This window comes from Marmota marmota, unplaced genomic scaffold (genome assembly GCF_001458135.2).
Source record: "Marmota marmota marmota unplaced genomic scaffold, marMar, whole genome shotgun sequence".
Classification (NCBI taxonomy): Eukaryota; Metazoa; Chordata; class Mammalia; order Rodentia; family Sciuridae; genus Marmota; species Marmota marmota.
In genome coordinates this window covers 28,694,293-28,709,245 of record NW_025999990.1, presented here as the reverse complement: position 1 = coordinate 28,709,245, position 14,953 = coordinate 28,694,293, and the positions used below count along the sequence as shown (strand labels likewise).

General features: G+C 47.0%; 1 protein-coding gene and 1 long non-coding RNA gene across 2 annotated transcripts in view; one reads left to right on the top strand and one right to left on the bottom strand.

Annotated features, from left to right (window-relative positions):
- Window positions 1-8,552, bottom strand: part of Celf4 (CUGBP Elav-like family member 4) — a 293,998-nt gene extending 285,446 nt beyond the window's left edge. Inside the window, 1 exon segment of the mRNA XM_048806309.1 lies at window positions 8,064-8,552. Within this exon segment, the coding sequence (XP_048662266.1) occupies window positions 8,064-8,349 (286 nt within the window). The 5' untranslated portion in view covers window positions 8,350-8,552.
- Window positions 8,553-8,674: 122 nt separating this feature from the next.
- On the top strand, window positions 8,675-13,099 carry LOC125617736. Its single transcript, XR_007348835.1, has 2 exons — window positions 8,675-8,872; window positions 9,079-13,099. It is a non-coding gene; the product is annotated as an uncharacterized LOC125617736 (long non-coding RNA).
- Window positions 13,100-14,953: the final 1,854 nt, after the last annotated feature.

Sequence of the window (14,953 nt, the reverse complement as noted above, 5' to 3'; positions counted from 1 at the left end):
GATGGGAAAAGTATCGATCCCATAATATTTATGTGGATGTGCACAAAGTCCCTGGTGCATGTACACACACACACACACACACACACACACACACACACACCTCTTTTATAAACCCCATTTCCAAACTCTTTTTTTCCTTCTATTGACACAATCCTCATTTCAGATAGATTCTAAGGTGGACTACTCTGAATTTTGTTATTTTAGAAATAGCTGCTGAATTGCAGTCCCCTGCCCTTGACAGACTATGCGGCTCATAATCCTGGTTCTAGGACAGAGCAGATCTGCCGCAAGAACGTCTGTCTTTAACAAAGAGGGAAGTCAACAGAGAAGAGGAAAACAAACAAGAAACTTGCTGGTCTCACTGGCCAGCTGTGGGGCAGCCCAAGGCATCAGGGGCTTTGTTAGTATTATCAAGTATCTAGAAACCGTTGATCTGTAGCCACTTTTTAACAAAGGTGATAATTAATTAAAGCAGAGTGTATTGCAATAAAGTAACATCATGGTCAGTTTATGCACTGTCTAGAGCTGGCCTTGGAAGTCTCTGTCAATTAAACTCTTGTGGGAGGCCATTTCATTATCATTTTTTTTCCTGAGTTTGATCAATATTTTTGGCCATCTGTCCTCACAGAACCAGGACTACATCTGCCTCTATGAAGGCACCCATTTATTTACATCTTGCAGATGACCACATAGGTTTTGTTCCTGAGTGGGACTGCTGGGAATGCTCTGTTTGAGAGTCTCAGTCAGCTCATGCTGGAGGGGAGATACAAGGAAGGATAAGAGAAACCAAATGTGGAGCAAGTGAAAGGGGAGAAACTGTGAATGTATAATCCCGAAAGCATCCTTTTCTACTCTTGAGGGATTCAGAAATCAGGGCATTACCCCTGGGCTTTCCCACCGGCAGCCTTGCTGGTTCCTGTGGGGAGGTCTGTGGCTCGGGCTTTATACCTATCCAAGGGCCACTTGGAACTTGATGGGTGGAAGTGGAGGAAGCTCTAAGGGCAAGTACATCAACTCAGAAAATCCCTCTGCTGCCTTTTTTTTTTATCCCTATAATTGTCTTTCTGCCCCAGCACCTTTAACTGCCTCCTTATATGGCCAATTAGAACATTTTCCTTATTTATCAGGCCCCACTTTGGGGTTTGGGTCTCTTCAGTGAAAGAGAAGAAGGAGAATTGATGATGAAAGGTGCTACAGCTAAGTTGGAAGGTGGGCTCTAGTCCAGTCCCCTAGGCTCTCTGGGTGACACAGGATGCCTTTTGTGATTCTTGGAGAGGCTGTGTATTTAAAGGGCTTAGAAAAGACAGAAATAAATGGGGGCTTCTCTTATTATAGAGAGCCCAAAAGGAGTGTGGCTGTGTGTCTGCCACACCCTACTTGTGTTTAGGGAAAATGCAGCATTCTGTTTGAAACCTGTCTTGACCAAGCCTGTCAAGTACTGTGTGTGTGTGTGTGTGTGTGTGTGTGTGAGAGAGAGAGAGAGAGAGAGAGAGAGAGAGAGAGAGAGAGAGAGACTCTGCAAGAGGAAAGTAGGCTGGGATGCCAGGGGCCAGTGAGTGGGGTAGGGAAGCAGTGGGTGGTGAAAATTAGTCCTGCAGAGAGCTGGGCTCTGAGGCTGGCCACTCAGATTCCAGATGGAAGGTCATTTCTAAAATGAGTCAATGGGTGAGAAAAAGCAGGCCAGACTTCAAAGGGTGATGGGGTGGGGGATGAGGATGAGATTCTCTCCCAAACCTGGATGGCTGGGTAGGGAAATCAGGCAGATAAAAAAGAGCACACCTCCACACTGGAACTTGGATCATTGACAGACCCCAGCCATGGAGTTCCAGCCAGAAGATGTATATAAAAATGTAGACAGTGTCCTTCTCTCCAAATTCTCCCCTTTCCTTCGTCACACTTCTTCCTGATTCTGCATATCACCTTGCAACATAAAACTGCCCCTAACATCATCTTCATACCACTTACATTCATGCATGTGCACACATGTGCATACATGCACACACACACACACACACACACTCACACCAACAACACCCACATAGGCTGCAGCATCTTCTCTCCCTCTACCCTCTGGTATGCACAGACACACTGGTTTTCACACCCTCTACCTTTGCATGTCACTTGGGATTCCCCTTCCAAGTTCAGGAGCTGCTGCAGTTTCGGCCACCGTCAACCAGTATGCCCAATTTCCTGCTGGCATGTGGACCCTAGAACTTTCAGTTTTCCTGCCTGTGACACTGGGCCTCATTCTCTTGTTACATCTCCCTCTCCTCCACAGGAAGTTCACCTTACATCCTCTTTAACTGAAATCCCTCCTCAGTCAACTTGGAAGCTGAGAATTTCTTGATGATGTGGAAGATGTGAAGTCAGCAGTTTTCCTCAAATTCATCTCAGACAAAGTTGGGACCAGCTCTTTTCTCAACCAATGTGATAGTGTCCTCAGCTATTCCCCTGGCCATCACTCGGCAGCCCCTCTCTCTCCTGGTGTATAAGCTATAATGATGAGGATGAGGATGCTAATAGTAGTGATGAGGATGGCCATGAGCAAGCTGCTGGAGTGTTGAGGTCATGGGGCATTAGGATTGCCCCCAAGATAACAGCTCTTTGAAAGAACTCCGAGAAATTTACAATATGACTGTATGTGGGGGCACATCTATGGCATAAAATTTTGTAACTGTTTTCCTTTGGGTTGTTTTCAAGCTATGAGTTCATTCAAGAAAAGCTTTTGTTTTTGTTTTATTTTGCTTTGTGTCCCAGAAGCCACAAACATTCAGCCAACCGGAACAGGTGATGAGGGGAGTGACAGTATGCCAAGGGGCTTCTTTCAGCCCAATCCAGACTTCTGGTTAAAGCCTAGGAGTGGAGGTCGAAAGTGTTAATATTTCTCTGTTGAGTTACAGTGAAATCTAGGCCAGCCCTGGTTTTCACATGTGTGGGATGCACTTAGTCGTGTTTGTACATGAATACATATTAAGTACACAGGTGCCTGCTAATTTGTTTCTTTGTATTGATTCTGAGAAAGTCTGTTTTAAAGACAAATAAAATTATGCACAAATAAAAATAACCACCAGTCTCCTAAATAAACCAATAATTTCCTAATAATTTTTCTTTTCTTTTAAATAGAACACATTAACATCTGGAATTTGGAGTTTTTTTTTTTTTTTTTTTTTTTTTTTTAAATGTTGGCTGTTGCCTTGATGCACTTTAGTCTTGTAATGATTGCTACTGATCGTTTTCTTTGGTAAAACTTATTTTTTGAAAGTGTTTTTCTTGTTTTCATATGCTGTGTATTCTATTTTCCCTATATCTGGCAATGCAAATCTTTCTTTTAAAAACTATAGGTATGTAACCAGTCATTCGGCTAGTCTTTTTTCCTGTACAAAAAAATGACTTTTTATTTTCCAAAGTAATTAAGAAAAAGTTCATCTTTTTGAGCTGATGCTGATACTTTAACTTCACTCTTAGACTCATTTTAAAACAGAAATCAGACACAGCCTCGTGGTTTTAATTCACCTATGAGCTACCTCGGCTAAAGTTGAGAGGTGGAAATGCAATATTCTGAAAATTGTTGCATTTAAATGCAAACATAAAGTGTAATTTCATGAAGATAGTCATAAATCACCAAAACATAATAATAGACCTTGTCTTTCCAGTTTTTCCCGGTCACACCCCAAATCAAGGGGCTTCAGGCACTTCCTACTCAGGTAGGAAACAGGAGCTTGTGCAGCTGATGGTGAGCATATCTGAAAATGATACACTTTCCGGAGCTAAATCCACAGAAGATTCCTTTACTCTGTCTCCACCCTCCTTCTGGGTGTAGTGTGAAAGTCCGAGAGGCTGATGTCCCTGCAGCTGTGGCTTCTGGGTTGGGAACCCCTGCCCTGCCCAGACTGTCAGTTGAGTACATTTTCCTCCATGAAGTGGGAGAAATCTCAAGGCAGAGTAGTTACCCAGGCACAGATCTGCTCTGAACAGATAACAGGAGGTACTATGATAGGGACTTAGCTGTTTAGATTAAAATGCATTGCAGGCTCTGGGAACAAGCACACATCAGTAGTAAAGGCTGTTTAAACCTTTGGGGACAGCCCTATGTTTATATTACATTAATTCATAAATATTATACTAAATACCACTTAAATTGGACTTAAATGACTTCAAAGATAATGCATTATAATATGGCTATCCAGAGAGCACTAGTCTTTATGTCTCCCAGTAACTCAGTCTTTGCTGCCTCCTATCCTGCTAGACAGGACCAAAGTTATGAATGGATTGCCGGCTTATTCATGTGTGATCCACTGTGTGTGTGTGTGTGTGTGTGTGTGTGTATGTGTGTTTGTATATATGTATCTTTGGTCATTGCCTCTATTTGTTCTCCAGGAAATAAAAAGAATAGAGAAGTAAATTAAAAATGAGAGAAGAGGAGAAGTACACAAGTGGATGATCTGTTCCCTTCTCCAAGGAAGAAAAATTCTACAAAAAGGGGCAAAATTGGTCCTCAGCTCATTTCTGCAGCTACCCAGGGAATTTGCCTCGCTCTTCTTTAATCAATAGTAAAATGTCTTTCTTTTTGCAGGCCAGAAAAACAATCTTTTGAAAAGTGCGTCCAATGGGGGAGAAAAGAAGACTGAGTTAACCAGAGAGTTTGCATTAAAGTGGCTTTTCTTCCTGGGGTGTTGTTTCTTTGAATTTTGATTTGGGGCTTTTTTTTTCCTTTCTGCCTCTGCCCAGCACCCAGATCCCCCTCTCCCCAATGCTTGCTGGTCTCCAGGGGGTAAATATACCTTTACAGTAATTACCCTGGTCCACAGCTGCTATTTGCTACTTCCCAGCCCAACAGCCTTTCTCAGACATAGCTGGGTTTTCTCCACAACACCCACCCACTCCCTCCTCCACAGACTCCCAATTTGACTGGAGTAATTGCCTTTTAAGGTGCACTCTACGCATGGCAGGTATTCCATTAACCCTTAGAACTCCTTCTTTCTTTAGTTACCTGAAATGGCAGGTGCCCAACAAATGGATACCCACCTGGAATCTCATGCATTTCATTTAGTTTTTACTGCTTTTTAAAAACTAATAACATACATATGCCATCCATGCTGGAGGCCAGTACCCTGTTGGGTCTCTCAATTTTAACCCAGAATGATTCATTAGAAGTTAGACATTCAAGAAGGGGAGAGCAAGAGTCACAAACATGCCCTGAAACCAGGCTTAACAAAGGCAGGATTCTACCCTAGACTCACGTTGTCAATGTACAAATGGGGGAAATGTAGAAGCCAAATGCAATCCTCATTCTTCAAACCTCATCATGCTTTTTGACTTAACAGTAATTAATCACCAATGGCAAGCATGTAATTTTTTAAGGTGGCCAGAGGCTTATTTTATAAGGATTAGCTAATAAATCAGGCTGCATCACTGAAGGAGGAGTTCAAACTCTACTAGGACTGAATAAACCAGCCCTTGGAAACAGTCTCATTTATTCAGCTCTCTGGGAGCTTCCAGGCACTGCTAGAGACATTGTGCCCCAACCTCAACTCGAAAAATGAAAGGGATGGAGAGGCAGGAAGTTTCATAAGGAAAGATATATGCTCAGGCTGACGGGTGAGCTGCGACAATGAAGCACCCAGTGTGCCGGAGCCACCGGGCCTGCCTATCACTGACTGAGACAGTTTGGGAGAGGAATTATTTAGAAAATGAAGTTTTTCCTGTCCTAGGAATTCTGGAGGGTTATATATATGTATATATGATATGTGTATATACATCATGTACATATCTATATATAGATAGCTACATATAGATATGTATATGATATATACATATAATAACCTTCTCTATCTCCCTGATACAAATGATAAAATTTCTACTTCTTTACTATAATACCAGAGAGTCCTCATTACATCAAAAACAAAGTAATATCAGCAAGTGATTGTTGAGAAGAAACCAAGAAATATTGTTAAAGTTTATTTCATTTGAAATAAAGAAGCAAATGAAATACTCCAATTCAGATCCCACAGGACACCCAGATCCTCACAACTGTCTTTTGCCTATAGTGGGTTCTAAATTCTTTCAAGTTTGAAATCTTAAATTACCACAAGAACTGATCATTAAGATGGGCAAGAGACTTCCCTACCTATGCTATTAAAATTTTTATTATTACTATTTTTAAAACTGGGGATGTATTAGAATGACAAAGGTTTGATACAAACCTTGATTAGCTCCTAGGGAGCTTGATTGGAAAGGGAAAAACTACAAAGATATGATTCACTTGAGAGGGAGGGGAAAGTGTTTTTTTTTTTTTTCTTTGACTATTTTGAAGACTGCCTCCCCACTCCACCTTTTCAATCTATCTTTTGAACAGACAGGCATTTTCTCCATATTGGATAAAGGTTGGTTTCTCTTTCCATTACAGCCCCCACCATCACCCCACCCCAACAAACCCAGTATATTTCCATTCTGCTGTGATTTTGTGCTACTCAACATGCCATTAACTTTAAGATTTACTCCTCAGCAGGCAAGCTGGAAGATGCTAAAGCCAATAAAAACTGCTCTCTGGGACTCCAACTATGAAGAGTTTGGAGCTCTGTTTAGTATTCGGATGAAGGGAGGGCTGGAGAAGGAGGGTGGTTGTGGTAGTGAAAACCACTGCTGCTTAGAGAGCCAGACAGCTTTGCGCCCTGCACCTAATGTGCTAGAGGATCAGCTCTGTTCAGAGCCCATTTGTGGCCAAGGATGAGGCTGCTCTCTATGTGGGGGTGGGTGTACGTGTGTTTTCATCTTTGAAACCACCAGCTCTAACACAGCATCTTCGGCGGTTCTCCACACTACTGTTTATTAAAAACGGAACGTCCATACACATCCCCTACAACTTCCTTAGCCCCGTGCTCCTTCCCTGCCTGGCGATCAATCTCTCTCAGAAAGCATTTAACTTGCCCACACAGCTCCAGCACCGATTAATCCCCGCTGCACATCCTATACATTACTGTTAGGGAGCGGAGCACTGGGCTAATTTCGTCACCCACCAGCCACCCACACACATTCTACAACTGAACACATTTGGGGCTCTGCCTTAAAGATAATAAAACAAGGAGAAAACAGGCAGACTGCAGACAATTCCCATGACCACTTTCCTAAAAAGTTGTTAGGTTTTAATTCTTTGATTATTTTGTCTCCCCCTCCCCCAAGCACTCACTAGCAATAATTGCTTCAAGGGAGCAGTAATATACTATAAAGGACTCTGCATGGTGAGTTTGGGATAAATTCGGGTGCACCCTTCAAAAAGCATATCTTGCACACACACATACGATTTTCCCCCAAAAGCTCAGCTTTCCTGGGAAAGGGACTATCCAGTTTTCCCAGACCCCCACTCCACCCAGGGGATGACAGGGTCCTTGCTAATTCTTGCCTTAGGTTTTATTACTCCTTCCTTCAAACATTCAAGCTACCCCCTTCCCCCCACTCTCCACACCACCACTCACACAACAACCAGATTATTGAGGCACACAGCTCGATAAGGAGAGTTTACTGTAAAATTAATGGCAAAATAAAAAAAAAAAATTCTTTGAATTTGTCACCTCTCTCCCTTTTAGACGGCTGTGCTCCTGCTACTCTGGCCCAGAGCGGAGGATGAAGAGACCATCTCCTGTAGTATTTTCAGCACCACGGCGATGGACAGCACCCTAGGTCCCTGGCCCGCGAGCGCCTGCCAGTCCGCTCAGCGTCCAGGTCTCGCCCGGTGCAGCAGTCCCTATCCCAATCTTTCAAGTCGCTTTACTCAAAAACCCAAGCCCCATTTCCCCCACCATCCCCTCTTTCTCTTCATCTTCTGCTCCCACTGCTCTCCCCATGGCACAGCTCCTATCAGCTTCTCCCCCAAAACCAAGCTTTGCCCCAGCGAGCAGCTCCCCCACGCACCCCAGCTCAGGTCTCCGCTGCCCGAGCGCCTCCCTCTTCGGCGCCCGCCCGCCCGCGGCTCCCTCTCGCCCATCTCCCGCTCGTCAGTCGCCGGCGGATCGGCCGCCCGCCCGCTCCTTCTCCCTGGCAAAGTTGGGAGGGAAAGGTGCACTCACCTTTGTGCATGCCTGTGAACCTGTCCTTCAGAACCGTAAGCTCATAGATCTTGCCGAACTCCTCGAAGAGGGGCTTGAGGTCCTTCTCATCCAGGTTTCGGGGGATCTGCCCAATGAACAGCTTGATGGCATCGTGGTCCTTCATAGGAATGGTCGACGGGTTCCCCGGGCTGTGGCTTAATCCGTTCATGTGCCCGGCGCTGCCCGGGCTGCTGCCGAGCCCGTTGGTACTGAGGCTCGCGTTGTCAGCCTGTCCGTTTGCTAACGTGGCCATCTTTATATACATAGAGAAAATCTTCTTTCCTTTTATTCTTTCTCGCTCGCACTCTCTCGCTCCTCTCCCTCACTCGCTCGCTCGCGCTCACACACGCACACGCATACACACACTCGGGTTCTCTCCCCCTCGGTTTCTCTACACCTCGCTCTCCTCTCGTTCTCTGCTCTCTCTCTCTCTCTCTCTCTCACTCTCTCTCTCTCTCCCTCTCTCTCTTTCTCCTCTCTTCTCTCGCTCGCGCTCTCTCTCCTCTCCCCTCCCTCTCTCTCTCTCTCTCTCCCTCCCTCTCTCTTCTCGCTCTCTCTTTCTCCTNGGGCGGCGCCGGCCTTGCCGCGCCTCCCCTGTCGGCAGCCCCGCGGAGCCGCGGTGGTACAGTCCGAGACGGCCCCCGGCTATAAATAGCGCCAGGCGCATGGCTCTTCGGGAGGCGCTGAGATTCCGGGCCCGGCGGCAGCGGGCAGCGGGTGCCTGTTAGGAACCGGGCTACCGGCCTCTTCTCTTTGCCTTTTGGGGCTTCTTTTTGTAATAGCAGCAGGTGCAACTTTTTCTATTTTAAAAACATTTGATTTTCATTTTCGTGTGGGTATGTAGGGGGGAGTTATCCACCGAGCTGCGCTCTATTAGGGCGACAGGCGGGCGAAGCGAAGGCATGGATGGCGGGCGGGGCGGCGGCGAAGGCGGCGGCGGAGGTGGAATGGGCGCTTTTTTCTCCCATCTGGCTTTATTTATTTATTTATTTAGACTAGAAAAAGCGAGCTGGCTTGGAGGGAGTCCGCCCAGCGATCCGAGTGCGCATTGATCAGTGTCGAGAGAAAAAAAAAGCTACATAAATATATATTATGTGGATAAATCTGTAGACAAGAGCTCTCGGGCGCGCTCTCCCTGTTTCTCCCTGTCTGTGTCTATCTTCGCTTTTTTCCTTCTCGCATCCCCAGCCTTCCAGAGCAACCCAAATCTTATCCCTCTCACCTGGCATCTACCGCCACTCGAGCCACCTGGGAGGATGGGGCTGGGGAGCAGACGGGCCATGCCAGGGGTTCAGGGAGTAGAGATTCCCGGTTCGTTCTCCGTCCTGGCCCGCCACCGAAGGCGGGAGGTGGGTGTTTCGGTCCCGGACGGCTTCCCCTGTCCCGGAGAGCAGCGGCCGGTTGGGCCAGCAGCTGGTGGGAGGAAGAAGGTAGGAGCGGAGTGCCCGGGCCCGCTCGCCTGCCAAGGAGCGAGGAAGGCGCTGGGCGCGGTGGCTTGTGAGCCAACACCAGGGACGACTTAATTTTTGCCCTCGTTTGCTTTACTGGTTCAAATTGGAATTTTTTTTTTTTTTTCTTAACTCACCATCAAAGAAATAAAGCCGCTGAATGGCTAACCGGGCTACAGCCGGACCCTGACTCGCGCGGCATGCGCTGCCCCTGCGGGTTTCGTTTGCAGCACCTCCGGCTCCAGAGGTGCGAGGCAGGGAGTTGCGTCTGTGGGATAAAGCCAAGAGTCCGGCTGCCCTGCCCGAGTCCCGCTGGACTCTCCCCGAAGCCCACTGGGGCTGGAACACCCGCTGCGCGAGAGAGGGAGTGGCAGGCGCGGAAGCCGGGCGGAGCAGCCCCGCCTCTGGGGGCGAAGACTGGTGGTGAACTTGGCTGGGGCAGCAGGTTTTCATTTTAATGGTGTTTACCTGCAGCCCTTCTTCTACATTTGCTTTTCCAGGACAGCTTTTTTTCTTTCTTTCTTTTTCCTGGCTTCAGAAGCGGGGGCCAATTAGAATAACGCTCCCTCTCTCCTGCGGGCTGCAGGACTGGGAGCTGGGACGGCTGGGCGGAGCTGCTGGCCTAACCCCGGCGAGTCCCGACGGGCCACTTTCGGGTATTTAGGGCTTTTCTATTCTTACCCATGAATTACCTTACGTTACTAGTCAATATGTTTAAAATTTTATTTAAACAAACGAAACCCCAGCAGCCTGAAAACCCAGGCCAACCCGTTTGGTACAACCACAAAGCCATACTCTCCAGCGCTGGAGGAGGCCGAGGCCCGGAGGTTCCCATACCCTGAGGTTCGCAGCCCCAGAGCCCCAGTCCTCTCCGGAAACCTCTTCCTGATGATGGGGGCCCAAACCAAAGAGCAAGTACTATTCTGAGAACTGTGGAACTTCATCTTTCATTTTAGATTCTCCTGCCTTTGCTTGATGGAGTCGTTTGTAAGTATAGTTGATTTTGTAACTGGCGTTCCACGGGCTCACATCTTCCAGTATTATATGTTGGTCCAAGAATCGCCTAAGTTGATGGAATGAAACAGAAACTTCATATAGAGTCTGCCTGGTATAGCTGTGTGCTTGGTGTACCTGTGATATACTGTAGTTAGGTGGACATGTCTCTGATGAGTACACGGAGGGTTTATGTGTGTGGCAGGAGCTGTGTGCATATGTCTAGTTCCGACTGTGTGCCTGTGTGAATGCAGCCTGGTCATGTGCACAGATGCTGTTTGTATCCATACTCTGTGCTCATTCACGCATGCGTGTGTGTGTGTGTGTGTGTGTGTGTGTGTGTAGGCGCTTACCAGGTTGAGAGCCCCCTTTCCCAGGACACATCAGCAGAGTCTAGTAACTATCTAAAATATCTCTTGCAACATCATCTTGCATTGCTGGTGCTTGCAAGGATCTCACAGCAGAGTGGAATATATTTTCTGCCATCACAGGGGAGTTAAGGAGAGTAATTCCTACTTGAGGTTTCTTTTTTCTCTCTGCCTCCCACCCCCTCAAAGCAAAGTAATGACAATGGGAAGTGAAGGCAGACAGCTGAAGGCAACTGGAAAAGAGGGGCTGCACAGGACAGGGTCAAGGTTTACCCTCTTCTTCTTGCCATCACCCCCGCCACCTCCAGGGCCAAGTAAATCATTCACAGGTGTTCAATTATTCACATTATTATTAATAATAATAGCCAATACATAAATAAAAGCCGTCCCTGAGCAGGAATGAATGGGGGAGTAGAGTTGTTAATGAATGGGAGCACCTATTCCAGATGCCCATTCCAGGTTCCTGCAAGACTGTTCCTCTGTTCTGTGCCTCTTCATATGAGGACCCAAGGCCAGGGTGAGCTTTTTCTTTCTTAGGCAAGTTTCCCACCCTCTCCTCTAGCCCACCTGATATTGGCTCATTTTGGATTTAGGTTATCTTCTTTTAGGGGAGTAGTACATCCATCACCTCTCAGCTTTCTGGCAGGTATATGGAGAATTGTCCCATCTTCCCCCAGCTTGCTGGGGCAGAAAAAGCCAGGACACCCGTTCTGTTGTGACTGAGTTACCTGTGTAAACAGCAGCAGAAGCCGCTTCTGCCAAGGCATTGATCTGTTAAAGGCACAGAGCTGGATCCCTTAGGCTCTCACCTCTCCCTCTGCCACAGCAGAGCATGGAGGAGGAAATAATACAGACAGGTATCTCAAATGAATGCAGTGAAGGAGCAGGACCCCTGAGAAAATAGTATGGAACATGTTTAGGTTGGATCTTTGGCATCCTTGCCCTTGATATTCTAGGAAGACTTGAGTTAATTTTTTTTTAACCTTAGATCATCAAAGAGAAATGTAATTAGGTAAAGATAGGGGCAAAGTATTATTCACTGTGACATTTAAGCAGATTTAAAACTTTTTATCCAAGTGCCACTTCATGGCCACAATTATTCCAACCACTGAGAGAGAGAGAGGCAGCGGGGAGGGGAGGGAGGGAGAAGACTGGCAAATGGAAGTGGGAGCTGGGAACAAGTGCTTCTCATTTTCGGTCTGGGTTTGTCAATTTTGTTGCTGATTCATCTCTGGTGGGTGTCAGGATGCCCCAGGTGGGATTGAGGTCTTGGGTTGGAGAGTTAAGAACTCAGGCTTCACTATTGCCTCCTGCTCATCCTCCCCTCCTTCAAGGAGGGAGGGGGTGCCCTTTGTGCATTTCTTCCCTCTAGTTGAGCCCCCATCACTCTCTTCCATCTGGTGCCAACTGAACCACATTCTGCATCCCTGGCTGTGGCCACACATCCTTGGATGTGCTCTGGCTCTCTTGCCTGTAAATTTCTCTCTCCATCTAGATGGTGCACTTGTGGATAGTAGGAATCCAGTGATCTCTCCTCCTTCTCTGAAGCCCTTTTATAGTGATGGGTGCACAGTAGGCACTCAGGATGGAGTTTATAGATTCCAACAGCTAATCCGACTGGGGCAGGGGTCAATATTGTGTTAATTCATCTAAGCCTTAATGATGGGGGAGCTGAAGGCCCAGGCTGACACTCTCTGGGAAGGAATTTAGGTTGCAGATGAAAATAGGTAGTTCAGCCAGTCGTGGAGGCACACACTTGTAATCCCAGTGGCTTGGGAGGCTGAGGCAGGAGGATATTGAGTTTGAAGCCAGACTCAGCAACAGTGAGGTGCTAAGCAACTCAGTGAGACCCAGTATCTAAATAAAATATAAAATAGGGCTGGGGATGTGGCACAGTAGCCGACTGCCCCTAGGTTTGATCCCTGGTACCCCCAAAGCAGGGTGGGCAAGACAGGCAGTTCAGAGGACACACAACTACTTAACCTCATTAGTTTTTGCTGCTTGGCTTGGAGGCATCACCACTCCATCATTCTTGTGTTAACCCAGTCCTTCTGATCTCCCACTGGAAGCATCAGAGAAAGGACAGAGAACTCACTGTCTAGTTAGAAAGACCAAAGTCATATCCAGCAAAAAACCTCAGAACAGCAAATGGCAACAGATGGTTAAATGTCCTCCAGGCATGAGAAGTTCCACATAGGAGAAAATATAAAAAAAAAAAGAAAACAATTCAAGTTAGGTGTGGGTACTGGTCTTGAGGAAATCAGAGCACGTGTTAAAACAAATACAGAGGGTACCAGGCTGCCAGAGAAATGGCTGATGGCCTGGACTTGGGCTAGGAAGTTCTCCAAGGTTGCGATGTGACCCAGCTGAAAATAGAGCTTCCATCTAAGCTGGGCTCCCCCTATCAAGAGCCTAGGTCTCCAGATGTTTCTATGGAGTGACTGCTCTCTCCAGATCTGCAGAGATCAGGGAGGCAGCCTGGAGATAAGGGTCTCCTCTACTCTCTGGAGTGAGCTCATATGTTTGGGCAAAGAGACCGGCTCAGAGAACCCAGTGGCCACCCAAGGGCATGAGTGAAAGGAGCAGACTCAGTAGATATGAGCCCCCAGGAAGGTGGAGCTCAAGTGAACAGTGGTATCCATAGAAGGCTTTCTGGAAGGGAGAGCCCTGATCTGTCCCTGTAGTCAGGGGCAGTTGAGCTTGGGAAGACAGAAAGGAGGTGGCTTGCAGGTCGAGGCATGTTAGAGTTGCCAGTCTGGGAGTGAGTTCTCCAGTGAAAATGAAGAGGGGTTTCCACGTGGATACCAGTGGGTTGGAAAGATGGGGCTCCAAGGCAGTCTCTGCTCTGTCTAGGTCTTCATTACAATATCAGAGCTTCTCCGTCCTTGAATAATTTAGGAAGACTTAATAGTATAAAGAACTACTGGAATGAGAACGAAAGAGAAAAACAATTCCTACCACTTTACACTTAATTTTAGGAGTGTCCTGCTACCTAGAGTAGACCATGGAAGGACCTCTGGGTCCCTACCTGAGCCCATAGAGAGTCTGACCAGGAAAGCAAACCTTCTGAGGGGAGGAAGAGAATGAGAGAGAAGGTGCTATATGTGTTTGCAAAATCTAAGGTCTCCCCCAGAAAGACAAGGCTGTCTCCAGGGGCTCTGACAGATGCTAAGGCTGGCAGAAGAGGCTCCTCTGAGCTGTTTACCTTGCTGGCTGAGCCCCAGCAACATGCTCCCCTGGTCTGTCAGGGCTTCCCTGCCCACGAACTCTGGCTGGCAAGGCTTTTGGGAATCTCTATGCCTTTGATCAGCTTCTATTCCAGGTTTCCATGCCAAACTCGAACTTGGCCTCACTTGATGAGGACGTGCTGCAAATGGAAGGGCGGTGTGAGAATAAAGGGGCACAAAATCGGCCAGGGAGATCCTATGTGGTGCGATTGGGAGAGCCAGAAGGCAGCAGGAGTCCTGAGCCATTACTTCCTTGGATCTCAGCTTCCCCCACCCCTGTGAAATGGAGACTATAATCCCTTCCTTCCACCCTCCTTTCCTTCCTCACATCACATCCAAGAAGATGACACAGTGGCTCGTCTATGTTGACCTGTGGTTTTCATGTAAAGAACCCTAAGGTGAGTGAATGGGGATTGAGGGTGTAAATGGGTTCTAGAAGGAGGTACCTAGATTGGATGAGCTTGATTGCATTGGAGGGTTAGAAATGGACTCCTTATCTTCCCCAGAGAATTTATATTTTATGAAAAGGACAGTGCCAAGGGTCAACAGAAAAAAGTGGCTTTGGCTGTGTTCTGTCAAAGCTGGCAGAGCCTGTGCTCTGGCTTTGCCTCTCTAGCTTCAAGTCCTACCTCTCCCACTTATTAGTCGTGTGATTTCAGGCAAGTTATTTAATCTCCTTGTGGCTCAGTTTCCTAATTTGAAAAATAACAGAACCTAGCTCATAGAGTTGTCCTGAAGATTAAATGAGTAAGTGCAGATAGAGTGCTTAGATCAATTTCTGGGCAGCCGATATTATCGGAGCATTGCTAACAGGCTGTGGGGGCTGAGGGTCT